Source organism: Vombatus ursinus, unplaced genomic scaffold (genome assembly GCF_900497805.2).
Source record: "Vombatus ursinus unplaced genomic scaffold, bare-nosed wombat genome assembly UNPS02014812.1, whole genome shotgun sequence".
Lineage (NCBI taxonomy): Eukaryota > Metazoa > Chordata > Mammalia > Diprotodontia > Vombatidae > Vombatus > Vombatus ursinus.
In genome coordinates, this window is record NW_020954590.1 from 42,730,346 (window position 1) to 42,757,235 (window position 26,890).

Sequence of the window (26,890 nt, forward strand, 5' to 3'; positions counted from 1 at the left end):
GTTAGTAAGTAGGTAGGGCAAGAGGGGGTGTGCTGGAATGCAAATTGAATAGAAGCAGAGAGTCTGCAAGAGAGGGCAAGTTCCAGAGAAAGGAGTTTTTCTTGGATAGCCTGGCAGTGCCATGTAGGGGGGAGAATGCTGGCATCAGAGCTAGAACTTCTGGTTTGGAATCCCAGCCTAGATTCTTAATAGCTGGGTGACCTAGGTCAAGTCAATTAACACCTGAGTCTTCATCCAGAAAAAGTGATGATGATGTTGTGAGGAAAGTACTATTAGTGAATGTGAGCTGCTGTAATACCTCAGTATTCTTTTTAAGGCCTTATTAAAACCTATATGTGTGGGTATGTTCATTACAGTATAATTTACAAAGGAAGGACTTATCAAAATGTATTAAATACTTGGGAAGACATAGGATAGGGATAGGGATTAGATATATGATTTCTTGGGTATAGGGAACTGTGTTAAGCAAATTCCTTCTAATTCAAGTTAACACTTTTTTTGAAACTTACAGTCTTACTAGTGGAGTAGTAGTGGTTAAGTGACCTGCCCAGAGTCACACAGTCAGTGTGTATTTCAGAGGCAGGATTTGAACCCACATCTTCCTGGCTTTGAGGCCAGCTCTACTATGGACAACTTACAGTAAAGAGTTATAATCAATAGAAATGATTTTATTCTTGTTTTTCTTTTGCTGAAATTTGCATTTCCTCAGAACATACTATAGGATGCTTAATCAACATAGTACATTGAATTGAGTATGCTAAAAGTAGGAAAAATAAATTTTTTTACATAAATGCCTACTTTAAAAAAAAAAGTCTTTGTCCATACCCTGAAAGGTAACAGAATATATTTCTCACCTGAAAGGAACAACATATTGAAGATAATGGCCTTCTTTTTCTTGAGGATTTACCAAGAAACCATCTTTAGATCTTAATCATTTGAAGATATAGAAAGAGGAAAAAAAAATAAATCCAATTTCTAGAGGTTTTGTATAAAAGTAAATAACTGATGCCCAGAAAGGTGTTAAACAGTGCATACCCTTTGACCTAGTAATACCACTTCTGGATCTGTGCTCCAAAGAGTTTAAAGAGGTAAAGGACCCATATATACACAAATATTTATAGAAGTTCTTTTCATGATAGCAAAGAATTGGAAAGTAAAGGGGTGCCCCTTAATTGGAAAATAGCTGAATGAGTTGTCGAACATGGATGTAATGGAATACTGTTGTGTTGTAAGAAATGATGAAGGAGTGGTTTCAGAGAAACCTGGGGAGACTTGTATGAACTGATGCAAAGTGAGGTGGAGCAGAAGCAGGAGAATAAATTTATACAATATCAATACTGTAGAGATAACTTTGAAAGATTTAGGATCAACACAATGGATCTAACCACATTTTCGAGGTCTCATGAGGAAACAGATTACCTACTGCCAGATAGAGAGGTGATGTACTTAGTGTACGTTGAAACGTATATTTTTTTTTTTTGGACATGTCTAATTCAGAAATTTGTTTTGCTTGACTATACACATATTGGTAAAAGGTTTTGCTTTTGTTGCTTTCTCTGTGGGTGGGTAGGGGGAAGAAGGAGGGAGAGAATATGGAACTGAAAATAAAATTGAATTAAAAAATAAGGGAAAAGTGAATAGCTAATCTTAATGCAGATTATGGTAGCCAAGATTTGATATACTTCACTGAACACATGCGTAAATAAAGAGACAGACCTGGACTACTAGCTCATATTTCTATAGGTAGTGTTGTGGTTTACAAAGCACTTTCTTTAGAATAAAGCTGTGATATAGAGTAAGTATTATGATTTCCCATCATATTTATAGATAAGGCCCATAGTCACTGGTTAAGTGTTTGATTGGATAGAGTGCTTTGGACTCTAAAACCAGGGCTTTTCTTGTGGAATAATAAAGTCAGAGGACCTTGGCTTAAGGCGGGACTCTGGAGATTACTGTCTGTGCCAGTAACTTCACCTGTGAGGACTATTGATACATCTCCTCTTAAGTCTTTTCCAGCTCTTAAGTCTTCCTCAAAATTAGATCTGTTTGAGATAGACGTACGATGTTTTGCCTCCTTAATGAATTGTGAACACGGGAATGTTTGAAAAAGGAAAAACCAGCCAATTTGTTATGTGTAAACAATCATTCATTCTCAGTAACCTGAAAGTTATTCAGTGTTTCCCACAATTCTTTGAAATCATTAGTGGTTTAATTAATCTTCAGGAGTCATTGCTGTGGTTCAGGTAATTATTCACTTACACAAGAAAGACAAATAGAAAGCTCCTGCCGTCACTTGGATAAATTACATGGTTCAGAACAAGAGAACCAGTCTAGGTAAACACCAGAAACTGATACAGAAACAAAAATGTTCAGGCTGTTCAGATCCCCATTTTAAGGTCACCTTATTTGTTGCTACATATCAGCAACATATATCTGTCAGCTTACATTTTAAGTTTTGATCTATATTGTACAACAAGAGAACTATGAAGATTTAAATGTAAACTCTTGAAATTCACATTAGCATTGAACTGAAAAAAAAATACAGACAAGCTGAATGTTATGTTTTTATCTTGATATTTAAAGTTTTCTTTTTGTGTTGTGTCACAGTGAAATGGTTCAATTGGTGAAAGAAAATTTTATTTAAAAGATAAACATTTTAAATTTCTAAAATTTTAACCTTTCTCTTGAACACACTTGTTTTAATCACTGATAGCAATGTATTTGAATCAAATTATATCTTCAGCCGCACCAACAATCGCTATTTCTAGTGCATCACAATGCTATATAACTGAGGAAAACATGACAACTTCTGTATCATAAAATAGTAAATGATTTGAAAAGAAATCTGACATTGATGTTGTAATCCTTTAATACCTGAGTGGTTCCCAGGATGCTCTATATCCAACCCCCAAACTTCTGCATTGACACCAAAGCCAGAGATGTTCCTGATCCCTTTTCCTGTGATGCTGTCAAAGTGAGGACAGACCATGGATGGGACTTCTTTATTTTTGGAACTTGTAATCCCCAGAACAATTCTAAATTGCTCAACTGAACTGTTAGTCATTCAGTAAGCATTATTAAGTACTTAACTGTGTGCTAGTAATTTTCCTAAGTGCAAAACAGCGTTCCTTTCCTAATATAAAGATAAAATATGGCCCCTGCCTTCAAAGAGTATACTTTGTAATAGAAAAGACAAGCTGTAAATAAGAAAGTGCCTATTTTTAATATCTGCATGTACACACAGAGTATAGATAAGGGCAATGTGAAAGGGAGAGCCTTGAGGCTGGGAAACCAATTAGAAAGCTATTTCAATAGTCCAAGTGAGAAGTGATGTAAACCTGTTCCAGGGTTATGGCTAAGTGAGAGAGAGAGAGAAGGGGAGCTAGGCAAAGGTAGAAAACAATCAGATTTAGTAATGATTTGGCTGTATGAGATGAATGAGAATAAGAATCAAGGTTGTGGGTCTGCATGACAGGGAGGATGGGGATGGCGATGCCCTGGACAGGAATTGGGACTTCTGGAAGAGGGGAGGCTTTAAGAGGAAAGACAATGAATTCTGTTTTGGATGTCGAATTTGAGATATCTAATTCAGTTCAAGATGTATGCAGGACAGTTGGAGAGACACAACTGTCACTTAGCATAGAGACTATGGCTAGATTTGTAGATCTGGGAATCAACTACAAATAGATAATAATATTTGAACCCATGGGAGCTAATAAGATCACCAAGTGGGATAGTATCAAATGAAAAGAAAAGTGGGCCTAGGATAAAACTTTGGGAGATAAACAGGTGGGCAGCTAGGGGCGCCGGGCAGGGAATCAGGAAGACAGGAGTGTAGGTACCAGGTATAGACTACTTTTTCAAGGAGTTCAGCCATTGTAGGGAGGAGAGATATTTAATGATTACTGTAAGGAATGTTCAGATTAAATGTGGGTTTTTTTTTCCAGTTTATTGCTATATAAAACATTTTCAGATAGTCATTTCTCTGGAAAAAACAACCTGGGATAGATTAATAGGTTATTTAGCTGTTGGAACAACAAACATAAATGGAAAGGTGAGGAGGTAAAAGTAGAATCTCATGGGAAATTTTATATTTAGTGTTGTATGTTTTGATGAGGAGAAAGATACATTTAAAGTATCTTTCTTTAAAGGTTAAAAAAAAAAAAAACTATTCTACTACTTGCAGTTTAGATCCCTGTACCGCATTATTGAGTCAATTGAAAGGATTCAGAGAGTATCAAGTTGCTGAATTGCATTTAGAAATTGAGTCAAGGCACTTAAAAGATGTTCTGGAGTAAAGATAAATTTTAGTTTTGTAGCCAATTAAGAACTTAGTATCCAGAAATACTGTATTATCCTAACCAGTTCCATGCCTGGAGTACATACAAATTTTAAATTACTTCTTAAAGAAAGGTGACCAATCCATGCCTTCAGGTAAATTCATACTTAGTATACACAGTTGTTGTGGTGAGAACAGTTGTTAAGTACCCAAAGACAGATGTAAAATAGTCATCTATTTTACTGTGGATATGGCTTCTGTAGATTTTGCAAAACTTAGTTACATAAATTCTAATGTGTGTGACTTAGCATAGAATCTTTAGTGATTTAATAAAATGCTGAATCAAGAGAGGAAACTCAGACTTCTTGCAATGAATTGAGAGATTTCTCTCAATAATGAGACATAGTGAAAGTTTCTACCAAAGCGTTAGCTAAAGGAAAAGTGGTTTGTTTTTTTTTTGTCGGAAGAAGCCAGTGCCTTTAACATAGCCCCAGAAGTTTATTTATACTGAAATGTATGGCCTCCATTCTAATTGCTTATTGGGATGCTTCAGTGCTTGAAATGTTCAGATGTTCACAAGTACCATGAAAACATTTATAGATATAAACCAGTTTTAAAGGCTCTATGAAAGGCTTAGTGTATTGGATATAGAGCCTCCTTAAGAGTCAGGAAAACCTGGGTTCAAGTTCAGCTTTTGATGCATATTAACAATGTGACTCTGGGCAGACCACTACAGGGCTATAAATTGCAGAACAGTTGGCACTCCATGTGAAATTACAGGTCTAGACACGGACCTCCTTCTTCCTCCTCCAAAAAAGTCCCAGGCCAGAGTAACAGAAAGTACAAAATGTATGTATAATGCGTGCGAACAGAGGTCTTGTTTCAGAGTTGTTTGTACCATTAATACCTTACTTGCATTTCCTTGTGCCTTAATAATACTTTACAGAGTTAAACATCGGGTTACTTATTTGCGACTTAAGTTGTTACAATGAGTTTTGTTGATCAGTTTAGACATTTCATAATTATACCATCCCTAGAAGTATCTACGATGGAAGGAGGGAAAGGGGGTGGAGGAGAGAGAGAGAAAATTTAGTGAGTGGTCTAAAAATATTAGTGTATATGGATTAGTGGTAAATAAACTATTATTTTTCAAATTTTACTTTTTGGAATTTTTTTTATTACGTATCAGTCAGTCAATATTTATTAAACACTTTTTGTGGGGCATTGTTCATAGGTTCCCAAAGTGGAAAGATCCTGGGGAGGGCAGTGGTAGGTAGAAGGGTGCAATTGAAGGACATTGAGTAAAAATAAGGGGGAGGTAGAAGGATAAGGAAAGAAGAGAATATAAGAACATTTTGGAAAACCATTTGTAAATGTTTCATCTGTTTTGTAACAGAGTTAAAGTCATAGTGATTACGTTATTTTCCAAATAAACACACAAAATGCAAGTTATAACCAGTCAGTGGTCAAGTCTACCAACTGGTCTTAACAAGCAAGTATTGGCAGACAAGTGTGTTATGCATTGTAGGGAAGTCCGACAGGCATTGGCAGGAATATATGTGTGTAATAACTTCTTTACAATAATATACTGTTACATGACACAGTATAGCATCATGAAAATTTTCAATGCAGGACAAAAACCCACACATTTACAATAAATTATTAAATTTAAGATGTGTCATTTTTTAAAGAAAGATATATTTTTTGAAGTGATGCAAATTTCAAAAAAAAAACTGTTAAAGGGTTGAAGAAAATAGATATCCAGGAGGGCACTGAATATTTTCTTTTTAAAGGGAGCCACAGGCCAAATAAATTTGGGAACCTCTGTTGTAAATGATGAGACTATAAATAATCAAAAGATAGTCTTTGTCCAGAAGGAGTTTACAGTGCAATAGAAGGAGATAAAAGGGGAAACTGAAAAGGTAGGGTGGGGAGATAAGGTCCCTGGTGAGAGGTCATAAAGAGAAAAGCAGAGAAGTGCTAGCCACATGAGAAATGAAGTGATGTCTGCCCTGGGCCATCTCCTTCCATGGAAGTTCTGAGGGGAAAGGGCCCTGGGGCAGAAAGCACTGATGAATTGTGAGGTCAGGGGCTGATGTGATCTTGCCAGAATGAAGGCATTCCCAAGGCATGATGGAGAAGTCCAGAGAAGCCTTTGAGTAGGAAATAAGAGCAAATGATCAACAAGCATTCATTAAATGCTTGCTGTGTATCAGGTGTTAGACATCATAGATTTAGCTGCAAAAGACCTTAAAGGCCATCAAGTCTATCCCCCACCCTAGTTTGCTGATGAAGAAACTGAGGTATGGAGGGGTTCAGTGACTTTCCTAGGGTCACACAGTGAGTAAATATCTGAGGCATGATTCAAACTCAGGTCCTCGACTCCATTTTCAGCACCTACAAAGACAAAATTAAACAATTCCTGCTCTTGAGTTGCTCATATTCTTCTATTGGTGCAAACAACATGCACACAAATGTATATATGAAATTTTAAAAGTGATCTTATTTCGGGGGAGGGAGAGGTGGGGATAGAGGCACCAGCAGCTGGAGGGATCAAGAAAGGCGTCATGTGCAAGGTAAGAAGGTGATACTTTGCCTGTGCTTTGAATGGAACAGAAGCAGATGAGAACAGGTGTATTAATATGGAACGGGATGGGGAGGGATAGAACACTCAGGGAGTTAAGACATTAAAAGAAAGGGAATGAGGCGTTTATTAGGAGTAGTGTGGAGGTGATGGGACAGTCACTGTCCCATGGGATGCTGCTGCTAGATGCTTTGGTTCACAGGTCAGCTTCACATACTATTTGCTATTTTTTTTTCTTCTGTTGTGTTTTGTTTCCTCTTTCTGGTGGTTCCTCCTATTGGTTCTAATTCTTACTTACAGCATCACTAAGGTGAAAATATGTTTAACAGGAATGTAAATGTATAGCCTATATCAGATTGTGCGCTGTCTTGGGGAGGGTGGTGGGGGGAAGGGGGAGAAAAATTTTAAACTCAAAAGCTTATGGAAGTGATTGTTGATTAATCAAAATAAATTAATAAAAAAACAACAGTTCAGCTTCAAAAAAGGTTAGACTTTCATATGGCAGAGGATGCAAGAATGACATAGGATCAGAAAGCCCAGGGCAATCCCAATCTCATTAGTATATGGAATACCCACTCTTGAAATCACTCGTCCAGCAGAATAGAACAGGTGAAGAGGCATTTCCCACACTCAGGAAGTCGGAAGGAACTCATCCAGCCTCAGACCTAAACACTTTTCTAGAACACTGTTCTATCTCTTCTGTTTTCCATCCATAGTGTGTCAACTATTTCTGGTGTTCTTTTTCTGCTTGCCTGTTCTACACTCTCCCCTAATGGATTTATGTTGATAAATAAAGTATGGGTGGTAATTCATAAAAAATTTTATACAAATATTCCTCTTCTGATCTTGCCAGTGTACTACTGACTGATCATCCACGTTTTCAGACTGCTGATTCATAGGAAAAGAGGTGATTTGAATCTGATCCAGATAAAGAATTTGGACACAGCAGGTGTGTCATCATGACTACATTAAATTAAGTTCTACTTATTTTCAGAAGCAAATTTAAGCCTGTCTCCTTAACTAAAATTAATTAAATTGAGAGCAGTTTAAATGCTCTATGGCCTCTTTAAAAAATTAAACAACTCTTTTTTTATTGCTCCCAGCAACACAAATGAACTACTAATCGTAATGATTACTTTTATTTCTGGTACTTAAGTAGCACTTTATATTTTCAAATGATTTTTTCAAATATTAATACACACAATCTATACAATATCTAAGAGCAGCGTCATCTATCAAAAGTGATGAAACTGATCCAATCAAAGGTTTAATGATCTGGCCAATATGTAGCAAATCAATGCCAAGAGAAGACTAAAGATATAAATTACAAAATGACAGAATGTTTGAGCTGAGACTTAGTGATCATGTTGACCAAATCCTTATTTTAGAGTTGAGGAAACAGGCCCAAAGAAGAAGAGAAGTTTGCTCAAGGTCACACAGTTGGATTAATAGAGTTTTGATATAAATTCAGCTCTTCTAAAGTCCAGGGTTTGTTTGTTGTTGTTTTTTTTTAATTATTGATGCCTTTTCTTTTCATCAGCCTAATGTAGTAATTTTTCAATACATTTCCAATTAAACCCTACCTGATAACAAAGAAACACAGTTTAATATAATTGACAAAAGAGGCAGGAGTAGCAAGCATGATCTCCAATAAGGCAATAGGGGTCTTTGCACTGTAGCTCAGTGAATTGATCCTGTATCTATTTTTTTTTTAATTTTCTTATTTACAATTGACTGCTGTTGTCCAGTAACTGCTTAAGTCGTGGTTCTTTGTTTCAGGACTTAGTTCAGCGATTCAACTGGACCATAATGGATTAAGATTAAAAATCCAGCTCTCCTGCTAATCACTGTACTACTCTTGCCTCAAGGAATTTTACTATCCCTGGGGGATGTTTGGCACCAGGGAGTTTGGTCTAGTATCTTTACACCACCAAGCCATCCTTCAGGGATGTCTGGTTTGCTGTCCAAAGTCTGGCCCACTAACTTTGCGTCTGGACTCAAACAATGAGCACTTCTTAGTTTTGGGAAGGAAGGAGGGAATCCTTGCTGGTCCTTCATTACCAAACTTCCAACCAAACATGTTTCCCTCACCTCAGCTCTGTAACCAGTCATGTTGTCTTCCGTCCTGTGATTTCATCTGCCCTGTTCTATTCTTTGTTCTGTACTCTCCAAAACCTATAAAAGGGGAACTCTTCTTTTCAGAGTTTTAGGCATAAATGGAGGAAGTCACTGACCATCAGGTGGCCTGGCCCTGTTAAGAAATGATATCTTATTTGAAGAAACTTGCTTCAGTTTATCTTTCTGTCATATTTCTATCCTGACAACAGTAAGGGATTTGTAGGTAAGATTGATAGATACATTTTCATATGTGGTCAGTGTGTTAATTTGTTTTGCTTAACTATATTTGGTTTTTGGAGGCCAGCTTTTTCCTTTTTTGGGGGAGAGAAGAGGAGGGGAATGAGAAGGAGTGATAGTGATGCCTCCTCACAAAAGAAGAAAAGAATGCCTTCAAAATTTTTGAAATCTATACAGAAGAGAGCAGAAGGGAGTTTAAAAGGAGACAGATGACCAGAGACATATTGGTACTACTGCTTAAATGTAATATGTACTTTATGCTATGTTTAATAGATATACATAATGTCATCTATGATACACTTTCTGTTCTTTGCATATGAACATATCCACATTTATTGATGTTTGTTAATTCATAATAAAAAAAGAAAAAATTAAAAATACACCAATTCTTTTCCCAGTCTGTCTTCCTTAAATATTCTAGTGCAGGAATTACTAACTTTCCTTGTGTCACAGTCTCTTTTGGTAGTTTCATTAAGCCCATGGACCCCTTCCTAGATTAATATTTTTAAATAATTGAAAGAATTACTAAATTTCAGTTAGAAGTTAATGAAAATAAAGGTATATTTTTTCTTTCATCCAAGTTCATGATCCCCACAATCACAATTCTAGGTTAAGGCCCTTGGCACTTCTGGAATTGTATTTGATACCACCACCCACTTAATTCAGCTCTCACATTGACTCACAGGTGCTGTAGTAATTTCTGAGGAGTCTTCTAAATGCTGTGTGAAATACCATCTGTCCTGTCTTCTGTTTCTGAGGCTCACAACACCTCTTTTCCTTCCCATATTATACTGACAGTAGTCTTCAACTAGTGTTTTTAGATATTTATGCACAGAATCTCAGAGTTAAGGAAAAGCTCAGAAATCATCTAATCCAAATGATGATGCCTGAGAAAGAATCCTCTCTATGACATCTTTAAAAAGTGGCTATCCAGTCTTTGTTTGAAGGTCTCTCCATAATGGTCGGATGGCTTGACTATGAAAGTATAGTGTTAATAGCTCAATATCAGCATAGCTGGGGTATCCCCTATAATGGCTCAGAGATTTGTGCTATGTTGTTTAACATTTTTGTCAATGACTACTTACTCGATGGCCAGCTTACCAAATTTAAAGATGGCGCCGTGGGAGAGATAGCTAATAAAGTAGACAATAGAGTGATGATCCATAGGGTTCTTGGCATTACAAAGCATTGAGAGAAATCTAGTAAGTTTAATTCAGTAGGAATAAATGTAAAATCTTACACTTGGGTATGAAAAGATCAACCTCACAGTATAAGACAAGGTTAGACAGAAATTTTTCTGACAAAGATCAATGGCCTTCTGTGGACAGCAAGCACAATGTGATTCATCAGCATGACCAAAAAAAAAGCTAATCAATCTTTGCCTGCATTAAGACAGGAATATCTTCCAAGAATAGGGAAGTAATAGCCACACTGTGCTCTTCTCTTATCTGAATTATTGTGTTCAATTCTGGACAACATACTTTATGATAAACTGGGAAGTATTACAGGGAGAATAAGAAGAATGTTAAGAGGATGATCAAAGGCCTTCAGTCCATGGCATAGAAAGATGTGTTGAAGGCATTGGAGATGTTTAGCCTGGGAAAAACAATACTTAGGGGAGGCATGATAGGTGTCTCCTGATATTTGAAGGTCTGACATGTAAGAAAGGAATTAAATTTGTTCTGTTTGGCCCCAGAGGGCAAAACCAGTAGCAATAGGTGGAGATTGCAAAAACTTGATATCAGGAAAATCTTCCAAACAATTGAAGCTGTGAAAAAAAAATGGAATGGGTTACATGAAGAAGTAATGAGTTCCTTTTGCTTTGAAGGTCTTAAATGAGAGGCTGGGGGATGTTTATTAGGTATATTAGAATGAGGATTCTTTTCTTATAGAAATTATACTAGATGGTTTCTGAGGTCCCTTCCATATTTCTCAGGTAATTCATTCCCCTTTTGGAAAGCTCTAATCCTTAGGAGTTCTCCCCATCCCCACCCCTCAACCTTCAATCTTCCAATCTGGAATTTGCAGAATTTCTAATCTGCAAATTCCATCTGTTGTTGCTTATTCTTGTTATTAAGTCGTTTTTCGGTTCTATCTGACTCTCCATGACCCCATTTGGGGTTTTCTTAGCAAAGGTACTAGAATGGTTTGCCATTTCCTTCTCCAGCTCATTTTATAGATGAGGAACTGAGAGAAACAGTGTTAAATGACTTGCCCAGTGTCACACAGCTAGTAAGTGAAACCAGATTTGAACTCATGAAGAGGAGTCTCCATGATTCCAGGCCCAGTGCTCTGTCTGTTGCACCACCTAGCTGCCCCCTTTCCTGATTCTACTACCTTTTACCTTCATGTGTTGAAAACAACTTTGAAAACAACTATCTTATTTCTCTCTCCCCTCAGATGTGGGGCCCAGAACCAGACAGGATACTCCAGATTTGTTTTTTTTTTTTAATCATAGTAGGCTACAGTGAAACATCATTCTCTGTGTTTTTGATATTTTGCTTCTGCAAATTCAGCCTATGATGTCATTTGAATTTTTTTGTCTACCACCTCAAACTATTGACTTTTACTGCTTTTTCATAAGAAATGTTGTCTAACCATTCCCCTCCTCCCCCATATTTGATACTATGTTTTTTAAACTTGGATAAATATAAGACTTTAATTTACCCCCTACCTACCCATAGTGGCAACAGTGCCACATCTCAGCCTGATGTGAGCAATTAGGAGGCATATTTTCTTTTGGGTGTGTATATTTAGGATGTGATGAAAAGTGTTCTAGGGTTTGCCAAACCAGAAAAACCCATGCCAATTTCTGAAGATAAACATTATGGGAAAAGATGAGACCAGAGTGAGAACCATATATGAGGATGATAAAACTCTGGACAGCAATCAAAAAATGTTTTGGTTTGTTTCATCACTGTTTTTGATTATATGAGAAAGGATGATATGAGAAGTGAATAGCTGGTTAAATAGAGAGTGTGACAATGGCATTTAAATTTTGTGAAAATTCTTACCCACATCTGAATCTCCTCCTGGTCATAGAACAAAAAAACAACAAGTCAAAAGTTTTGTTATTTCTTTGAGAAATATATGTGTCTTGAACTCTACTTTATTTTTATTCCCTATGATCACAAATAATATTTTTTGATAATTTTATACTCTTGGTATGTTGATCTCTGGTTAATAACATTTTTTAATATATATTTGGATGTATGACTATCAACATGCTGATTATTCAAACTATACTTTTTGACAGGTCCACTTTGATGGCTGGAGCCACAAATATGACTATTGGGTGGATGTTGACAGCCCTGACATTCACCCAGTAGGATGGTGCAATATGACAGGTCACCCACTAGAGGTGCCATATCGTAAGTACAATCTTTTTCATTGAGTTTTTGGGTTTTTTTTTCCTCCAATTGCCTCGCACGCATTTGAGCCTTAGGGTTGTAACTTCTTCTATATTTCAAATAGTCAAGTATTTAATAGGCAAAAATACATAGAAGGTCATTGAAAAACAATAATCATCAGTGATTTGTCATACTTAACAGATTAGGTATGATAATGAGAATGGATTTTAGATAGTATTAGCTAAATTTGATTGATAGTATTGTCCATTTTAAGAATGGAAACCAAGCTAAGCAAATTAATGCCCATCTTGGGTGTATAGATTTTGTGTTTGTCAATATAATGTAATGTATTATGTCTTTGCAGCATATTTATCTATACATGTGTCATTATTTACTGGAGTGTGTAAGCTTTAGAATACAGAACTGGGTATTCATTGTTTTTCTGTCTAGCTCTGTCCTGTAGAACAAATACTTAATAAATATTTGAATAAAAAAAGAACAGATGCATGAATGAACATATTTAGTCCTCAGTCCTTATACTTTATTAACTGCATATCCCACTGTAGGATTTCATTTTAGTAAAAAATAAAGTTTTTGTGTAGAAGTAGAATAGCTTCCCATAATTGCTTCTTGATGTGTGAACAATAATAAAATCTGTGGGGTGTGTGTGTGCATGTGTGTGTGTGTCTTGCTGGTTACCAAAAATTCAGGAGAAAATTATCCAGACCTTTTATCCTTGAACCTTGTAACTAGTGTCTACTTTTTTTATGTGAATGATTCCTTTGATTTGATCAGACTCTCATAACTGGTAACTTATTTCAGATACACATAAGCATTTTTTGCCCATTGCTCTAGCTCGTCTCTATACACATTTGATAGATGAAATGTAGGCTTTTGTTCTACAAATTACATTGGTTTCTATTAAATCTAATGCAGAGAGAGACTTTCTTAGGCTGTATAACTATTGGAAGCAGATGTGTCTTTCAGAGAATCCCCTACTCTTAAAAGGTGTCTTTTATAGTCAAACATATTCCACTAGTATACTTACTAAATATAAGTGATAAAGGCAGGTATAAAAGGCAGGAAGGAAATATATAACTGAGTAGCTTTATAATCATTTCAATACATAAATATGTGGCAAGAAAAAAGCAGAGAGTAAAATTTAGCAGACTAAAATTTTACTATAGGGCATCAAAGTCTTTTAAGGAAGAATGGACTACTAATAGAAACTAAGGTATGTGCAATAGAAACTGTAATTCTAATGAAAATGCTGAAAAACTTGACTGTCTGGTTTCAATTCCCTTTATATATGACTTAGTATCTTTTAAAAATGGAAAGAGATCTAGGGCAGTACCAGAATCAGAATGCCTGGGTTTGAGACCAAACTTTAACTTTCCCTGAGGGATTAGCTGAGTGATCTTAGAATGGGTGTTTAAACTCTCTCAGTCTCAATTTCCTAATCATTGAAATACTGTCCAGTCGGGTAGTTATAGGAGAGCACTCTGTGGGCCTTAAAGTATTCCACATTAATGGGAATTACTGCTGTTACTACAAAATGAGGGAGAGTGAAGCTCACATTTGCACCATCACGGGATTAAGTGGATACAATTTTACTACTTTTATAAAATGCTTTGTAAATCCTAAAATACTATATAAATGTCATCTTTTGCTATTTTTCATTACATTCCACTGCACACATGATAATAATGAATGCTATCATGCTTGGGCCTGTGGGGCACACAGAGAGAGCCTGGTAGATTTATCAGGTTGGAGAGAATTTCTGTAACCCTGAAAGTGAGGATCCCTGCACATGAAGGAAGAAAGGAAGAAAACAAGCATTTATTAAATGCCTACTATTTGCTAGGCACTGGGCTATATGCTTGGAATACAAATACAAGTCAAAAGAAAAACAGGCCCTGCCCTCAAGGAGCTTGCATTTTAATAAAGGAAGACAACATACAAAAGGGACCTGAAAAGCTAGGAGAAATTAAGGCCAGCTGGCCTGAGCCCTTCCACAAAATGGAGGCTCCAGGAATATTTCACCAGTGGGAGGAAGGGAGCTGCTTTTGCCAAGGGATATTCCATGATGAGCAGATCTCAGCAGTGGTTGTTGACATCAGACAAATCCACAGCAGTGTATTGTTCCTCTTGACTCCACCTGAGTGAGCTCTGGGTCTGGATTAACTCACATTTAGATTGAGATTTTTCCATGGGGTAGATTGAAGTTTTTTTTTTTGTTTGTTTGTTTGTTTTGGTTTTTTTTGAAGAGGGAGCAGGGAGGCTTTGACTTACAGATCACTATGCAAAGGGAGAGGTAGGGAGGGGAGAGAGGAGAGAGAACTGCAAAGTTCAGAGGTTGTGGTCATAGAGTTAGGATTTTGTTGGATTACTGAAAGCGGGAGGTATTGCCTGGATCACAAAACAGGGATCACAGAATCTCAAGAGTTAGAATGGACCTAATATTTTACTTTAAATCTAACCCCCATACCTCTATAAGAATCCCTATTCAGCAAGAGTTCTTAACCTGGGATCTGCAAACAAATTTCAATGTGATTGGTTTCTTCTTTTCTTTCCTTTTTTAAAAAATCGGTTTCTTTTGTAATCTTCTGTATTTTGTTTTATTTATTTAGTGGCTAGCCCTGAGTCACACAACTAGTAAGTGTTATGTGTCTGAGGTAGGATTTGAACTCAGACCTCCTTCTGACTCAAGGGTCCACTGTGCCACTTAGCTGCCCCAGTCTTTTGTATTTTAAAATGTTTCTTTGAAATGGGATCCATAGCTTCATCTGAGTGCCAAAGGAGCTCAGAACACAAAAAAACCCTTCTCTTACAGTAGCCTCAACAAACTATCATTGACCCTCTGTGTGATACTACTAGTTATGGAGAACCCAATGACTCCCAAGAGAGTCTTTTTCTCTTTAGGATACCTCAGATTTGTACTAAATTTTTCTTTACAGTGAGCCAAAATCTGCCTCTGCAACTTCTATCCATTAGAATACATTTCCTCCCTCGTGTAAGGGCAGCTAAGTGGCACAGTGATGAAGTGCAGGGCCTAGAATCAAAAAGATTCAACTCCTTGAGTTCAATTCTGGCCTCACGCACTAACTAGCTGTGTGACTGTGGACAAGTCACTTAACCCCATTTACCTCAGTTTCCTCATCTGTAAAATGAACTGGAGAAGAAAATAGCAAATCACTGCAGTATCTTTGTGAAGAAAACCCAAATGGGATCACAAAGTTGGATGTGACTGAAATGATTGAACAACAACAATGTCCCTCTTATACCTTTTTTCTAAACTCCTACTAAAAGTGTCAGGTCCAGGAGTTTTTGAAGATGGCTATTATCCCTTCCTTTAAATGTTTTCTCAAAGTTAAATACCCTCCTTTCTTCAGCTGATGCTGACTGGTATGGCATGGTATTGTGGCCTTTTACCATCCTAGTTACCCTCCTCTGGACTTAGATCTCCAACTTATTGTCTTCTCCAACATGCGGCACCCAAAACTGAACACAGTATTTCTAATGTGATCTGACCAGAAAAGGATACATTGGAATCATTGCCTCCTTTGTCTAAGTCACCGTTAGGTATCTTCAGGTGACATTGCCTTTTCCAACTGCAGTGACCTACTGTCAATTCATATAAAACTTGTGGTCCACTAAAGCCCCTAGATCTTTTTTCAGATGCACTGCTCTCTGCCCATCGTTCTCCCATTTGGGATACTGATTTTTTATTTGATTTTTTATCTGGGAGTAAGATTTTTTATTCAACTCTATTCAATGTCTTCTCAGTAGATTTAGTCCCAGTGTTCTAGCTTATGCTGGTCTTTTTTGGGACCTGACATCAAATGTATTTATTATTCCTCCCAGATGTGCATCTTGTGCAAATTTGAGGAATGTGGCAGTTGTGCCTTCATCCACGCCGCTAATAAAAATGCTGTACAAGAACTCAGTTTCTAGATCAAACAGAATTTATTAAGGGGGCCAAGAAACATGGTCCAGGGGTCAGGTTACAAAATTTGTTACCTAATTAACAGTGAAGATCTTACTTGCGTAAACAGTTTGTATAATTCAATGCACTGAGTTTCCTGCGGGTACTTAAGTGTTTTTGGACTGTCCAATAAGCCATGAAGCTTCCTCTAAATTCATTGCAGTTGAACTGCTCTCACTGATGCTATTACCCACATTATTCTCAAGGGAACAAGGGAGGGGGAGATTACCCTATTTCTGGACCTGATGCTTTCAGTATGAGTTTTGCCATTTTGGTGGTGAAATGGTGTTATGATAGATCCCGGGGCTTTTTTCTGTTACATTTCCCTCCCTCATAATGTCCAAGTGGCCCTAGGGTTTTCAGGAGTTGAAACCTTCCTGAATGAGGAAAATTTTCTGTGCAGTAGAATTCTCTAAAGTGAGTATCTATCATCTCTCTCACTATTTTGATTTTCAGGTGTGTTGGAGATATTTTAGGTTCTTGTGGTCCAACTGCTCTACGATAGTATGCACAGACTTCTCAAAGTTATGGTGCTTGGCCTCATATGGCGCCTGTAACTCTTGACAGGTTTTATCCCCATATGGCCTAATTGCTTTCTGCTGTTGCTGCTGCAGAATATTTAGGACCACAGTGTATTTCGGTGTGGTGCCAGCTGGGGACAAGGTAGCCTAGACTGTCATATCTGAGGCATCTGTCTCTACCCTAAGTAGTCACCATTGACATCATCACAACTTACATTTATATAGTACTTTAAAAAAATTATTATCTTTGCTTTTTATATTACTTATATATCCCATTGTATCTTTCCCTTTACTCCCTACTAGAGAATCATCTCTTTTGACAAAGAATAAAAGAGGGGAAAAAAATAGTTCAGCAAAACTTAGCCATATAGTGAAAAGGTTTAATGTCATATTTCAAGTCCCACAACCACAGATCCCACCTTTGCAAAAAAAGTGGGGTGGTATATATTTACCTACTTCCGTTCCCCTGATCCACCTGCCCTGTCTCCTTCTCTTATCCCTTTCCCCTATGCCCTTCCCTTCTCTTGTTCCTTTATCTCTTTCCCCATCTCCTCTTATCCCCTTCCCCTATCCCTTTTTCTTAGCCCAATCCCTGTTTTTTATCTCATTTTCCTTCCCCTTCTCCTTCATTTTCACCTTCCTTTCCCAAGGTTAGGGCATAAGAAGGAGAGAAAATAAATGGTAAGAGATAAATAAAAACTTTGTTCCTTCAGATGGTCTTATATAGTTCCGATTGAATGTGGTGTCTTTGATCTGGCTTTTAGAAGCATTGTACCATAGAAAGAGCGTTGTCTTTGGAGTCAGAAGGTCTAGGTTCGAATGCTGCCTCTGACACTGACTACCTAGGTGGTGTAAGCAAGTTACTGTATCTCCTGGGGCCTCTCCTTATCTGTAAAATTCAGAGGGGCTGGACGAGGTGGTCTCTGAGGTCCCTTCCAATTCTGGATCTGTAATCCTGTGTTCTTTACCTGGCATATTCATCCAATTGTTTTTTTCTTGGGGAGTGCTGCTTGTGGAGAGTTTGGTTTTACATACACATACAATAAAGACAGTCTACCAAAGTCTTCCCCCACTGCTTCCTCTTAGTATAGAGCTGACATGGGGTTTTTGGAGGCTTTGCCTGTTAAGCACAAGTTCAGACAGGGCTGATAATGTCAGAATGACCACCCTGGGTGAGTTCAGAGAGACTCATTGCCCAGCAGATGGACGCTGACCGGGTGGGAATTTTTCAAGGCCACAGCAACTCTCTGTGATACCACAGAAGGGTTATGGTTTCCAACCCTCGAGGAAGATCACTACCTGAGTGAAATCACAGATCCTTGATTCACTGAGGTACGATGCGAGCAATTCTGAAATGGTGAGGAACGATATGTCATGTTTTAGATGGACGCATCATAGAAATAGCATTTCAACAAATGGAAATACCCAGCCAAATGGGACATTTTACAGTCTGTGATAGATCCTTATGGGAGAGGATCTGAACAAATGATTTCTAAGTTCCCTTCGACTCTTGCATACTATCTTTCTTTGAATCTGTGTGCATCTTACCCTAGGTTTTCAGTCGTGTTCCTTCCCCCCCCAACCCCCATGAGAATTTTACTTTGAACACAGATATGTGACCAGCATTTGCTTCCAGCGATACCTTTGTTCCATAGAAAATAATTATTAAAATTAGGACTTTATTTGTCCTTCTGATTTGTGACTGTGCAGAGAGAAGAGCTACAATACCCCTTATGCAGATGAAAGACTATGTATGACAGTGTTGAAATAAAGGAGTAATCAAAATTAATACTCTTTGTCGGGAAGGATGCTCAGAGGAGCTAAGTTTTCAGTTATGTCTAGAATATGGGCATAAATTAAGGTAATATTTCAGATGACTAAATCAGAATAAAGTCTCAGAGTGTCTACTGTATCTTAGAATAAGAAGTCTCTTCAAGGTGGGGACATAACATAGGAGATAAGAAAGGTGATCCATTGAGGTACAGAAAAAACTATTAAATCTTTTGTTTCTATTTATTTTTATCAACCAATCAATAAACATTTATTAAGTATCTGCTATGTGCCAGACACTGTGCTAAGTGCTGAGGGTAAAGACAGTTCTTTCCCTCAGGGAACTTACAATCTAATGGGAGAGACAACAGCCAAACAAATATATATAAAGCAAGCTATATACAGGATAAATAGCCTTATAAAAAGAATTTAAGCAAATCTATTATGTCCAACTTGCTATTCCTTTTAAGTATATTCCATATATCCAACTGCTTTTAAATAGTAACTTAATGTTATCAGTGATGATGGAGACTTGCTAACTAAATTTCAGTAAAAAACCTTTGCATAATGGTGAATTTGGTGAATAGAATCAAAAGATTATTTAGTAAGCATATCCATCAATGCACTTCTTCCATCTGAATGTATTTAGAATTCATCTAGCAATTTAAGGTTTGCAAAGTGCTTTACATGTTACCTCATTTTATGCACACAACAACCCTGTCAGGTAGGTGCTAGTATTATCATCTTTTTATAGATCAGGAAACAAAGGCACAGAAAGGCAAAATGTTTAGGGTCATACAGTGAGTTAAATTTCTGACGAAGGATTTGGACTCAAATCTTTGTTTTATTTCCACTGTACCACCCAACTTCCTTTGGGATGTTTTTATTTTTTCAACTATAACAGCCATTATAAAACATATATACAAAAAAGATATTAGAAAGAATGAGGTGAAGATGAAATAACATTTTAAAATTTTATTAAATGTTTTGATACAAAATAAACAACTTTAAAGCCCAACTTAGAATCATTATGCCAAATGAAGATTTTAAAAAATAAAGAAAAATATTCAATCACATTCATTTCACTGAAACATTGTTGATATTAATAGATTTTAGTGTAGTGAGAACAAAAAAGGTATTTTGTATCATTTAATAAATAAGTTATTTGGAAAATAATCTATCATCTTCATCTTGACGTTTTAAATGTCTTTTTGTGTTTTTCAATGTAGTTAATGTATTTCTGCTGTGGCACATATATTTTATATATATGTGTATGTGTGTGTGTGTATGCATATAAATCTACACATATGTAATATAATGTGATCATTGTTAACTTACGTTTTTATAACTGATAGGAATGTGTAGTCAAAACAGTTTGGAGAGCACTAGTTTATGGATGTCTGTAGCCTTAGATTGTTAGGAACTGTCTATCGGCAAGTGATTTAGAAGAGCCTGGAAAGCAGAGCCAGGCTCACATAATTGTGGATAAAAATACACATGTCCTGGCACAAAACAAAGTGTGGCTAATTAAATGAACTTTTTGTAGAACTCATACTCACTTGTTCTGGTGTTCTGTGCTTCAGACTAACACATAGATCATATTTCTCTCCTCACTCCTCAAACTGTTTTGATTCTGGCAGTATAGGGTCTTGCTTCTGATCCAGGCACTTACCTTCTTCCTTTGCCCAAGCTCAGCTCAGCATTCTGAGTCCTTGGCAGCTGACTGCAGCTTTTGTACAACTAATCCGGTAATTCTGACTCCTACCTAGATGGGAATCTAGTGACCAGGACTCCTTCTCTGGCCCAGCAGGATTCCACTGAATTACAGCATAGAAGATTCTCTGGTCCATGCTTGAGTAATATTAAGAAGATCGTGTGTGGGGTCAGTGGACCTTATTTTTCATACATCAGTCACTTTAGTTCGTTTTCACTTTCTTACCCCAAAGAATCAACCATTTTTAAGAACCATAGAATGTAGCTTTTGCTGAATTTTTTCTCTCCTATTGCTCTATTAATACAGTAACACCTTAGCAAAAATTCTCAAGTGATATATTTTAGCTGATAGATGACTTTCAATCTCTTAGATATAATCTGTTAAATTCATCTGCCCAGAAAAAAAAGATAACTGTAAAGAGCTCTCTTTGGAAGGGTATCATTAAATTCTTAGTCAACTTCCTATCTGCTCTTGCTAGGATTATTTCATCTGGCTCCTATCTGGCTTTCTTGAACCTGCATTTTCCCTGGGATTCTTCTTCATATTCTGCTGCTTATATAATTATCCTTTAATACCATTCTCTTCAGTCTCCTTCTCAAACCACTTACATTATTTTCCTGTTTCATCAAATCTGAGCCCCTCTGCCTTGTTTTCATCTAGGTCTTCCATAATCTGACCCTGCTTTTATCAATCCATTTTTTCCGTACTGTCCCCCAAAATGTCATTCTTGCCGCATGGAATTCTCTCTCCAAGCTCATCTCTCTGTCCAAATTGTGTCTGTTTCCAGAGTAAAAGTCGTATGGGGTAGAGCAGAGATATCTGACTTGAAACCAGCAAAACAGTATAATCAGAACCAGATTAAAATGTAATTGGGAAATATCTTACAAAATTAATAAAAATAGAATACAGCATAGATAATGTTAATTTGTGGTTTTCTAAGTCAGTATGCTATCTGCAGGGATCATTTCTATTTGAGTTTGACACTGCTGGAATAGAGGAAACATTACCTTGACTACATTGTGAGGTGCTTGGGGAACCTCAAAATACCCATGTAGAGAGATTGGCTTTGGAAGGCAAAAGGTCCAGCTCTTCATCAGAGACTGTAGTGAAGCAGGAGATAGTAGAGGATGATGTCAGAAGGATTTGAGGTGAGGGGAGGAGTCACTCTTCATGACCCCTTTTCGGGTTTTCTTGGTGAAGATACTGCAGTGGTTTGCTATTTCCTTCTCCAGCTCATTTGACAAATGAGGAAACTGGTGGATCCTGTTGAATGACGTGGGCCATCATACGTGTCACACAAGTGACACTTATCTTTCTCTTTTATTACATTACTGATCTGTTTTATTTTCCAGTCATACATTTGTCTAATGTCGTCTTTCTCCTGCATAATTCCTCAACTATATCATATACTGCCTGATTCTACCTGCCATATGCCAGAACAATCCTGTGGAAAGAATGCTGGATTTGGCCTTCCAAGAACTTATGTGTTCAAGCTTATTAGCTGTGGGACCTTGGGCAAGTCACTATCCATTTGCAGTGTCTCTCCCAAAAATGTGTATATATTCCTGTTTACTGATGGGTGAATTCTGTGGGTTGTCTATTCAGTTATACATCATACCCTTTTACTCAGTTCCTGATTATCTTCTTGGTTGCCTTGCTAGACAGAAACTTGCTTCTGTGGGGTTTGATTTTTCCCCAGAGGAATCAGAAGTCAAGAAAGGTTAACCATGAATTTTTATGGTCAGTTCCATCTATTGCTTCCTTTCATTGGCAAGATAATTACGAATTGACTGTTTGATAAAATGTAAACAACTACTGCATTATTCCCTAGATCCTTTACTATAGTTGCTCTGCCTGTGTATATGTGCTTATGGGCCAACCTAAATGTGGAAAAACCTTTAGGTTCATTCACCTCCATTAAAATCACTGGCTTTGACTTCCCTTAAAGTTCTTGGCAAAATATTTCAGTTCTGTCTTTTCTTTGTGATTTTCTAAACCATAAAAGCCTAAATGTCTCATAGATTAGTTCTAGGGATCTCAGTGTTTTGTGAAGTTTATCCCTAGTGCAGGTAACCTCACATTTGCATTGCAGATAGACTGCTTTTCAAGTGAGTTGACATTTGTGGTTGGTATGAGTAGCCTTTAATGTTTACCTGCATTTGGGGAATGATGATTGGCCCATTCTCTGATAGATAGAATCTCTGTAAGTGGGCCAATTTTCCCTAGTGGTTCTGTACCATCAATATTTAATGATAGCAATGAGCTCTTGTGTGTAGGTTTTATTAACACAAGTTATTTTCTTGGGAGCAGATTGCAGGATCCCTAAGATTTCCTGTCAGCAGTTTTTCTAAACTGCTTGTTTCAGGAAATGACTTCCTACGTCTTACCCAGCGACTTCAGGATTCCCACCTACTTGTGTTCTAATAGTCATCAGGTGTTTTATTATGCCCAGTTGTGCTTTTGATCATTTTAGATAAAAGCTTGGATTTGATGAGAAGTTTCTTTCAGGGTGTTGTGGCTAACAACACTCTCTCACCCATGGCCCTCAGAAAGCTCTCCCAGGTATTATGTCAGAACCTTCTCTGTACAGCTCACAAATCTCCTCTGATAACTTACTCTTATTAGTCATCCAGAGGCAGTTCTCAGGTCCAGGGAAGGTGTTGAGGATAATTCCATTACCTTCCTCATACCAAGTTTCCCTCCTGTCTTCTTTCTTATGCACATCCCATGGGGAAAGACTGAAAAGGATGGTGATCCACTTCCCTCCTGGCTCCAAATATATGTTTTATTTAATTTTGAATTCTTTGTTATAGTTTTCTAAGGAGGTAATAGGAGGCACTTTTTGTTTATGGGTCAAAATGTCTTTTCTTACCTTATTTGTTCCTCATATTTTTATATTATTCATTTATACTTAACCGTATTTTTTTTTTCTGTGAAAGCTGACCTGTTATTCAAATCTGGTAGAGAAATGCAGCTTAATCAATATATTTAATACTGTAAAATATATTTTGTGGAAATGTTAATATGGAAAGAGAGAAGTCACTTAAATTTAAGACCTCTGTCTACATTTCATGGAGAAGGATTAAAGTACTTTGGTTTAACGCCGGAAGAAATACGATGAATGGCAGACATTATAGGAGGTCGGATTCAGACCTCTATTCATTTAATTCTACAAACATTGATGAAGTGCTTATTATGCAGATGGGCACCATGGTAAGCTCAACATATGGGAAAACTTTGTGGTAATTAGAAGAGTCCCCCAATGTAGAGGTCTTTCACTTGTACCTGGATGGTTCCATGTTGGGAATGTTACAAAGGGAATTCATGCATCAGACTCTGGTTGATGTTGGCCTCTGGAGTCTCTTTCAACTCTACAATCCTAGAGCTCTATGTAATTTACGTATCACTAGGATCAGTAGAATCACTTATTGTCTTAATCAAAGGCAGTTCTGGATACTGTGTTTGATACCCAATAGGGCTTTCTTCATGAGACATACAAAGAAGTGTTTATTCTTAAGTGCCAAAGAACCCAGAAGTCTGTTATAGATGTAGGGATTACATCCACAGCTTGAGCAATCTCCGGCACACTGTGACTATAACATCAACATCAACAAGCCGAACTGTTTCTGAAGTGAACACATTGCACCCTAAACTTGAGAGACACAAGGAGCTGTTCTCTTAGTTTACATGTAAGAATAAGTATAAACCAAGAGAGAGATTCCAGATACACTTAGAAATATGAGCAAACCTTCTAAGGTTGGTTTTCATTCCTTGGATTTAGTAGTGATGACCGTCATGGGAAGTATACAGCAGTTCTTGGATCTCTTGGCCCCTGTAGTTTGCTAATGATTTAGAAGTAATTAGTAAAGTAATTTCAGATTTACTCCTCAGACCTTAAAGTGGTAGACAGGGGTGGACGCATGGGTATAAAATTTAGACTCCAGGGAAGGATTTATGTTGTAACTTAATTTATAAAGATTGGGTTTTAAGAAGTTACATTATGAAACATGAGTAGTATACATGGGTATGATAGAAAGACGGAGAGTTACTATTATTATCATTGTTATTATTTGTAGGAAAAAGGAGTTGCCCATAGCATCGATGACCTCACTATGGCAATGGTTGTTCAGTTGTTTTCAGTCACGTCTGACTCTTTGTGACCCCATTTGGTGTTTTCTTGTCAAAGATACTGGAGTGGTTTGCCATTTCCTTTTCCAGCTCATTTTATAGATGAGGTAACTGAGGCAAAGAGGATGAAGTGACTTGCCCGGCATCACATAGCTAGTTAAGTGTCTGAGGCCAGGTTTGAACTCAGGAAGATGAGTCTTCCTGACTCCAGACCCACCACTCTACCTACAGCTGCCCCACTCTGGCAATAGCCTAAGTTTACTATACATTTATAAAAGGAGATAATATCTGTAAAGCACTTTGCAATCCTTAAAGCCCTATGTAAATGCTAGTATTTATATTTTTTACTGTTGTTGTTATTGGCATCTAGCAGTGCAAGGGGGACCACCAGAAACTAGAACACCTGTCTTCAAGTAAGGAAAATAGAACTACGTGAAATTCCTTGGTTTATACCTTCACTTCCTTGAAGAAGCAAGATAAAAGCTTGGTTTCTTATCCTTAACTTCAATAGATGGGGAATATGGACTGAGAGACTTGAGCTCCCTTAATCTTGGTGCACTTGAAGCATTTGAAGGTCATCCAAATGCCTTACTCACCTGGGCTATGAAACACAATTTTGAATTTTGTTTTGTCACCCTTCCAGGAACCTTCAGGAATTAATTATACCTCACATTCCTACTTCAGTAATCACTGATGCAAATTCATGATTGGTGTCTTAAAGCCTTTTTAGTCTCTGAGTCCCCTTGCCTAGATGATGGTGATTGGCTGGTAGATATGGAAGTAATCAATGTAGAGAATCATGAAATCACAGACTTAAAGCTAAAATAGACCTTGGGAATCATCAAGTCTAACCCCCTTGTATTACACGAGACAATTGAGGCACCATAGATTAGGCGATTTGTCCAGGGCCCCACATGTTGTCCGTGGCAGAGCTGGGAGTCAAACAACCATCATCTGCCTCCAGACTTGGTATTCTTTCCATTGTACCATACTGGGTCAGAGGTCCTAGAGCGAAGCATTTGCCCCGTCTAGATAGAGTAAGAATTGAAGGTTTCTAAAATAATGTCCATTGCCAACCAAAGAAGTTTTTATAAGCAAAACTGACAGACTGAACAAAGACAGTTTCATAATTAGTTTCCATGTCTGAATAATATTGCCATTGTGGTGACTGTTTTGTTTATGTTTGAATTAATTATGATGCTTACTGAGTAAATGAAATGAAACATTAATGTACAGTGACCACAAGGTCTTTTTTCTAGAGCACACAAAAGAGGAACAGACTGTGGAATTTTCCTAACTTTTGCCCATAAGCAAATAGACATGTTGGTAGATAAGTAAATGAATGAATGAATGAATAAGTAGAAAGATAAATAGGGGAATAAATAAATTAATGAATGAATAAATGAATAAACAGCACAGTTGGAATCTAAAGATTGTGTAATTGATAGTATAGCCAACTTATAAATACAGCAATTGGATTTGCAAGGCTGAATATACTACATATACTATGAAAATAATGACATTCACTAAAATGCTTTCCAAGTTCTAAAGTCGATCATTCAACAATATTGCACCTGTGATGTCCTAGGTGTTGTGTGAAAAGATAGGGGCACAGACAAAAAATACAATAGGTCCTGATCTCAAGGTGCTTACATTCTATATAATGTAGAGTTGAGACTACACAAAGAAATAAATGAGTCTTTTTGATGAAAACTACAGGGATATAGAATTAGGGAGTCTTCAATCCAACAGAGATGGGCAATCTCATTTAAGTTACAAAATAATGGATTTGGATGATGGATTTCAAGTTTAAATCTTGACCTCTAACTATGATAGAGTACTTCTGTCATTCAGACCAAAGAGGATTGCTAATTTAACTATGCAAATGAGGATTCTCAGTTGTACTCTATTTCAAAGGAAATTTCATAAGAATTCTTTTGCAATCTGCAGGTTTAAGAGTCCCTAAGCACTCATTGACTTAATAGACAATTACACTGTATTGTGTTTTTTAAAAAAAAGAAAGAAAGAAAAAGAAGAGGAAAAAGTCAGCTATTTTAAAAGTCCCTAATTACAGATTTGCATGATAGACTTATCAAGAAAATAATACATTTCAAAATGTACTTACAGTCTTCTCTTAATGTTATCACATGCTTTAAATATTTCTAGTTAAAGAAATCCTACATACACTGTCCTGTGGATCCTTT

At 37.1% G+C, this 26,890-nt stretch overlaps 1 protein-coding gene across 4 annotated transcripts in view; it reads left to right on the top strand.

The window, feature by feature from the left end:
- Window positions 1–26,890, top strand: part of LOC114054055 (lethal(3)malignant brain tumor-like protein 4) — a 504,773-nt gene that overhangs the window by 234,910 nt on the left and 242,973 nt on the right. For all 4 annotated transcript variants that reach the window (XM_027877122.1, XM_027877124.1, XM_027877123.1 and 1 more), the window contains one exon: window positions 12,475–12,589. In XM_027877122.1, the coding sequence (XP_027732923.1) occupies window positions 12,475–12,589 (115 nt within the window). The remainder of the gene's footprint in view (window positions 1–12,474; window positions 12,590–26,890) is intronic.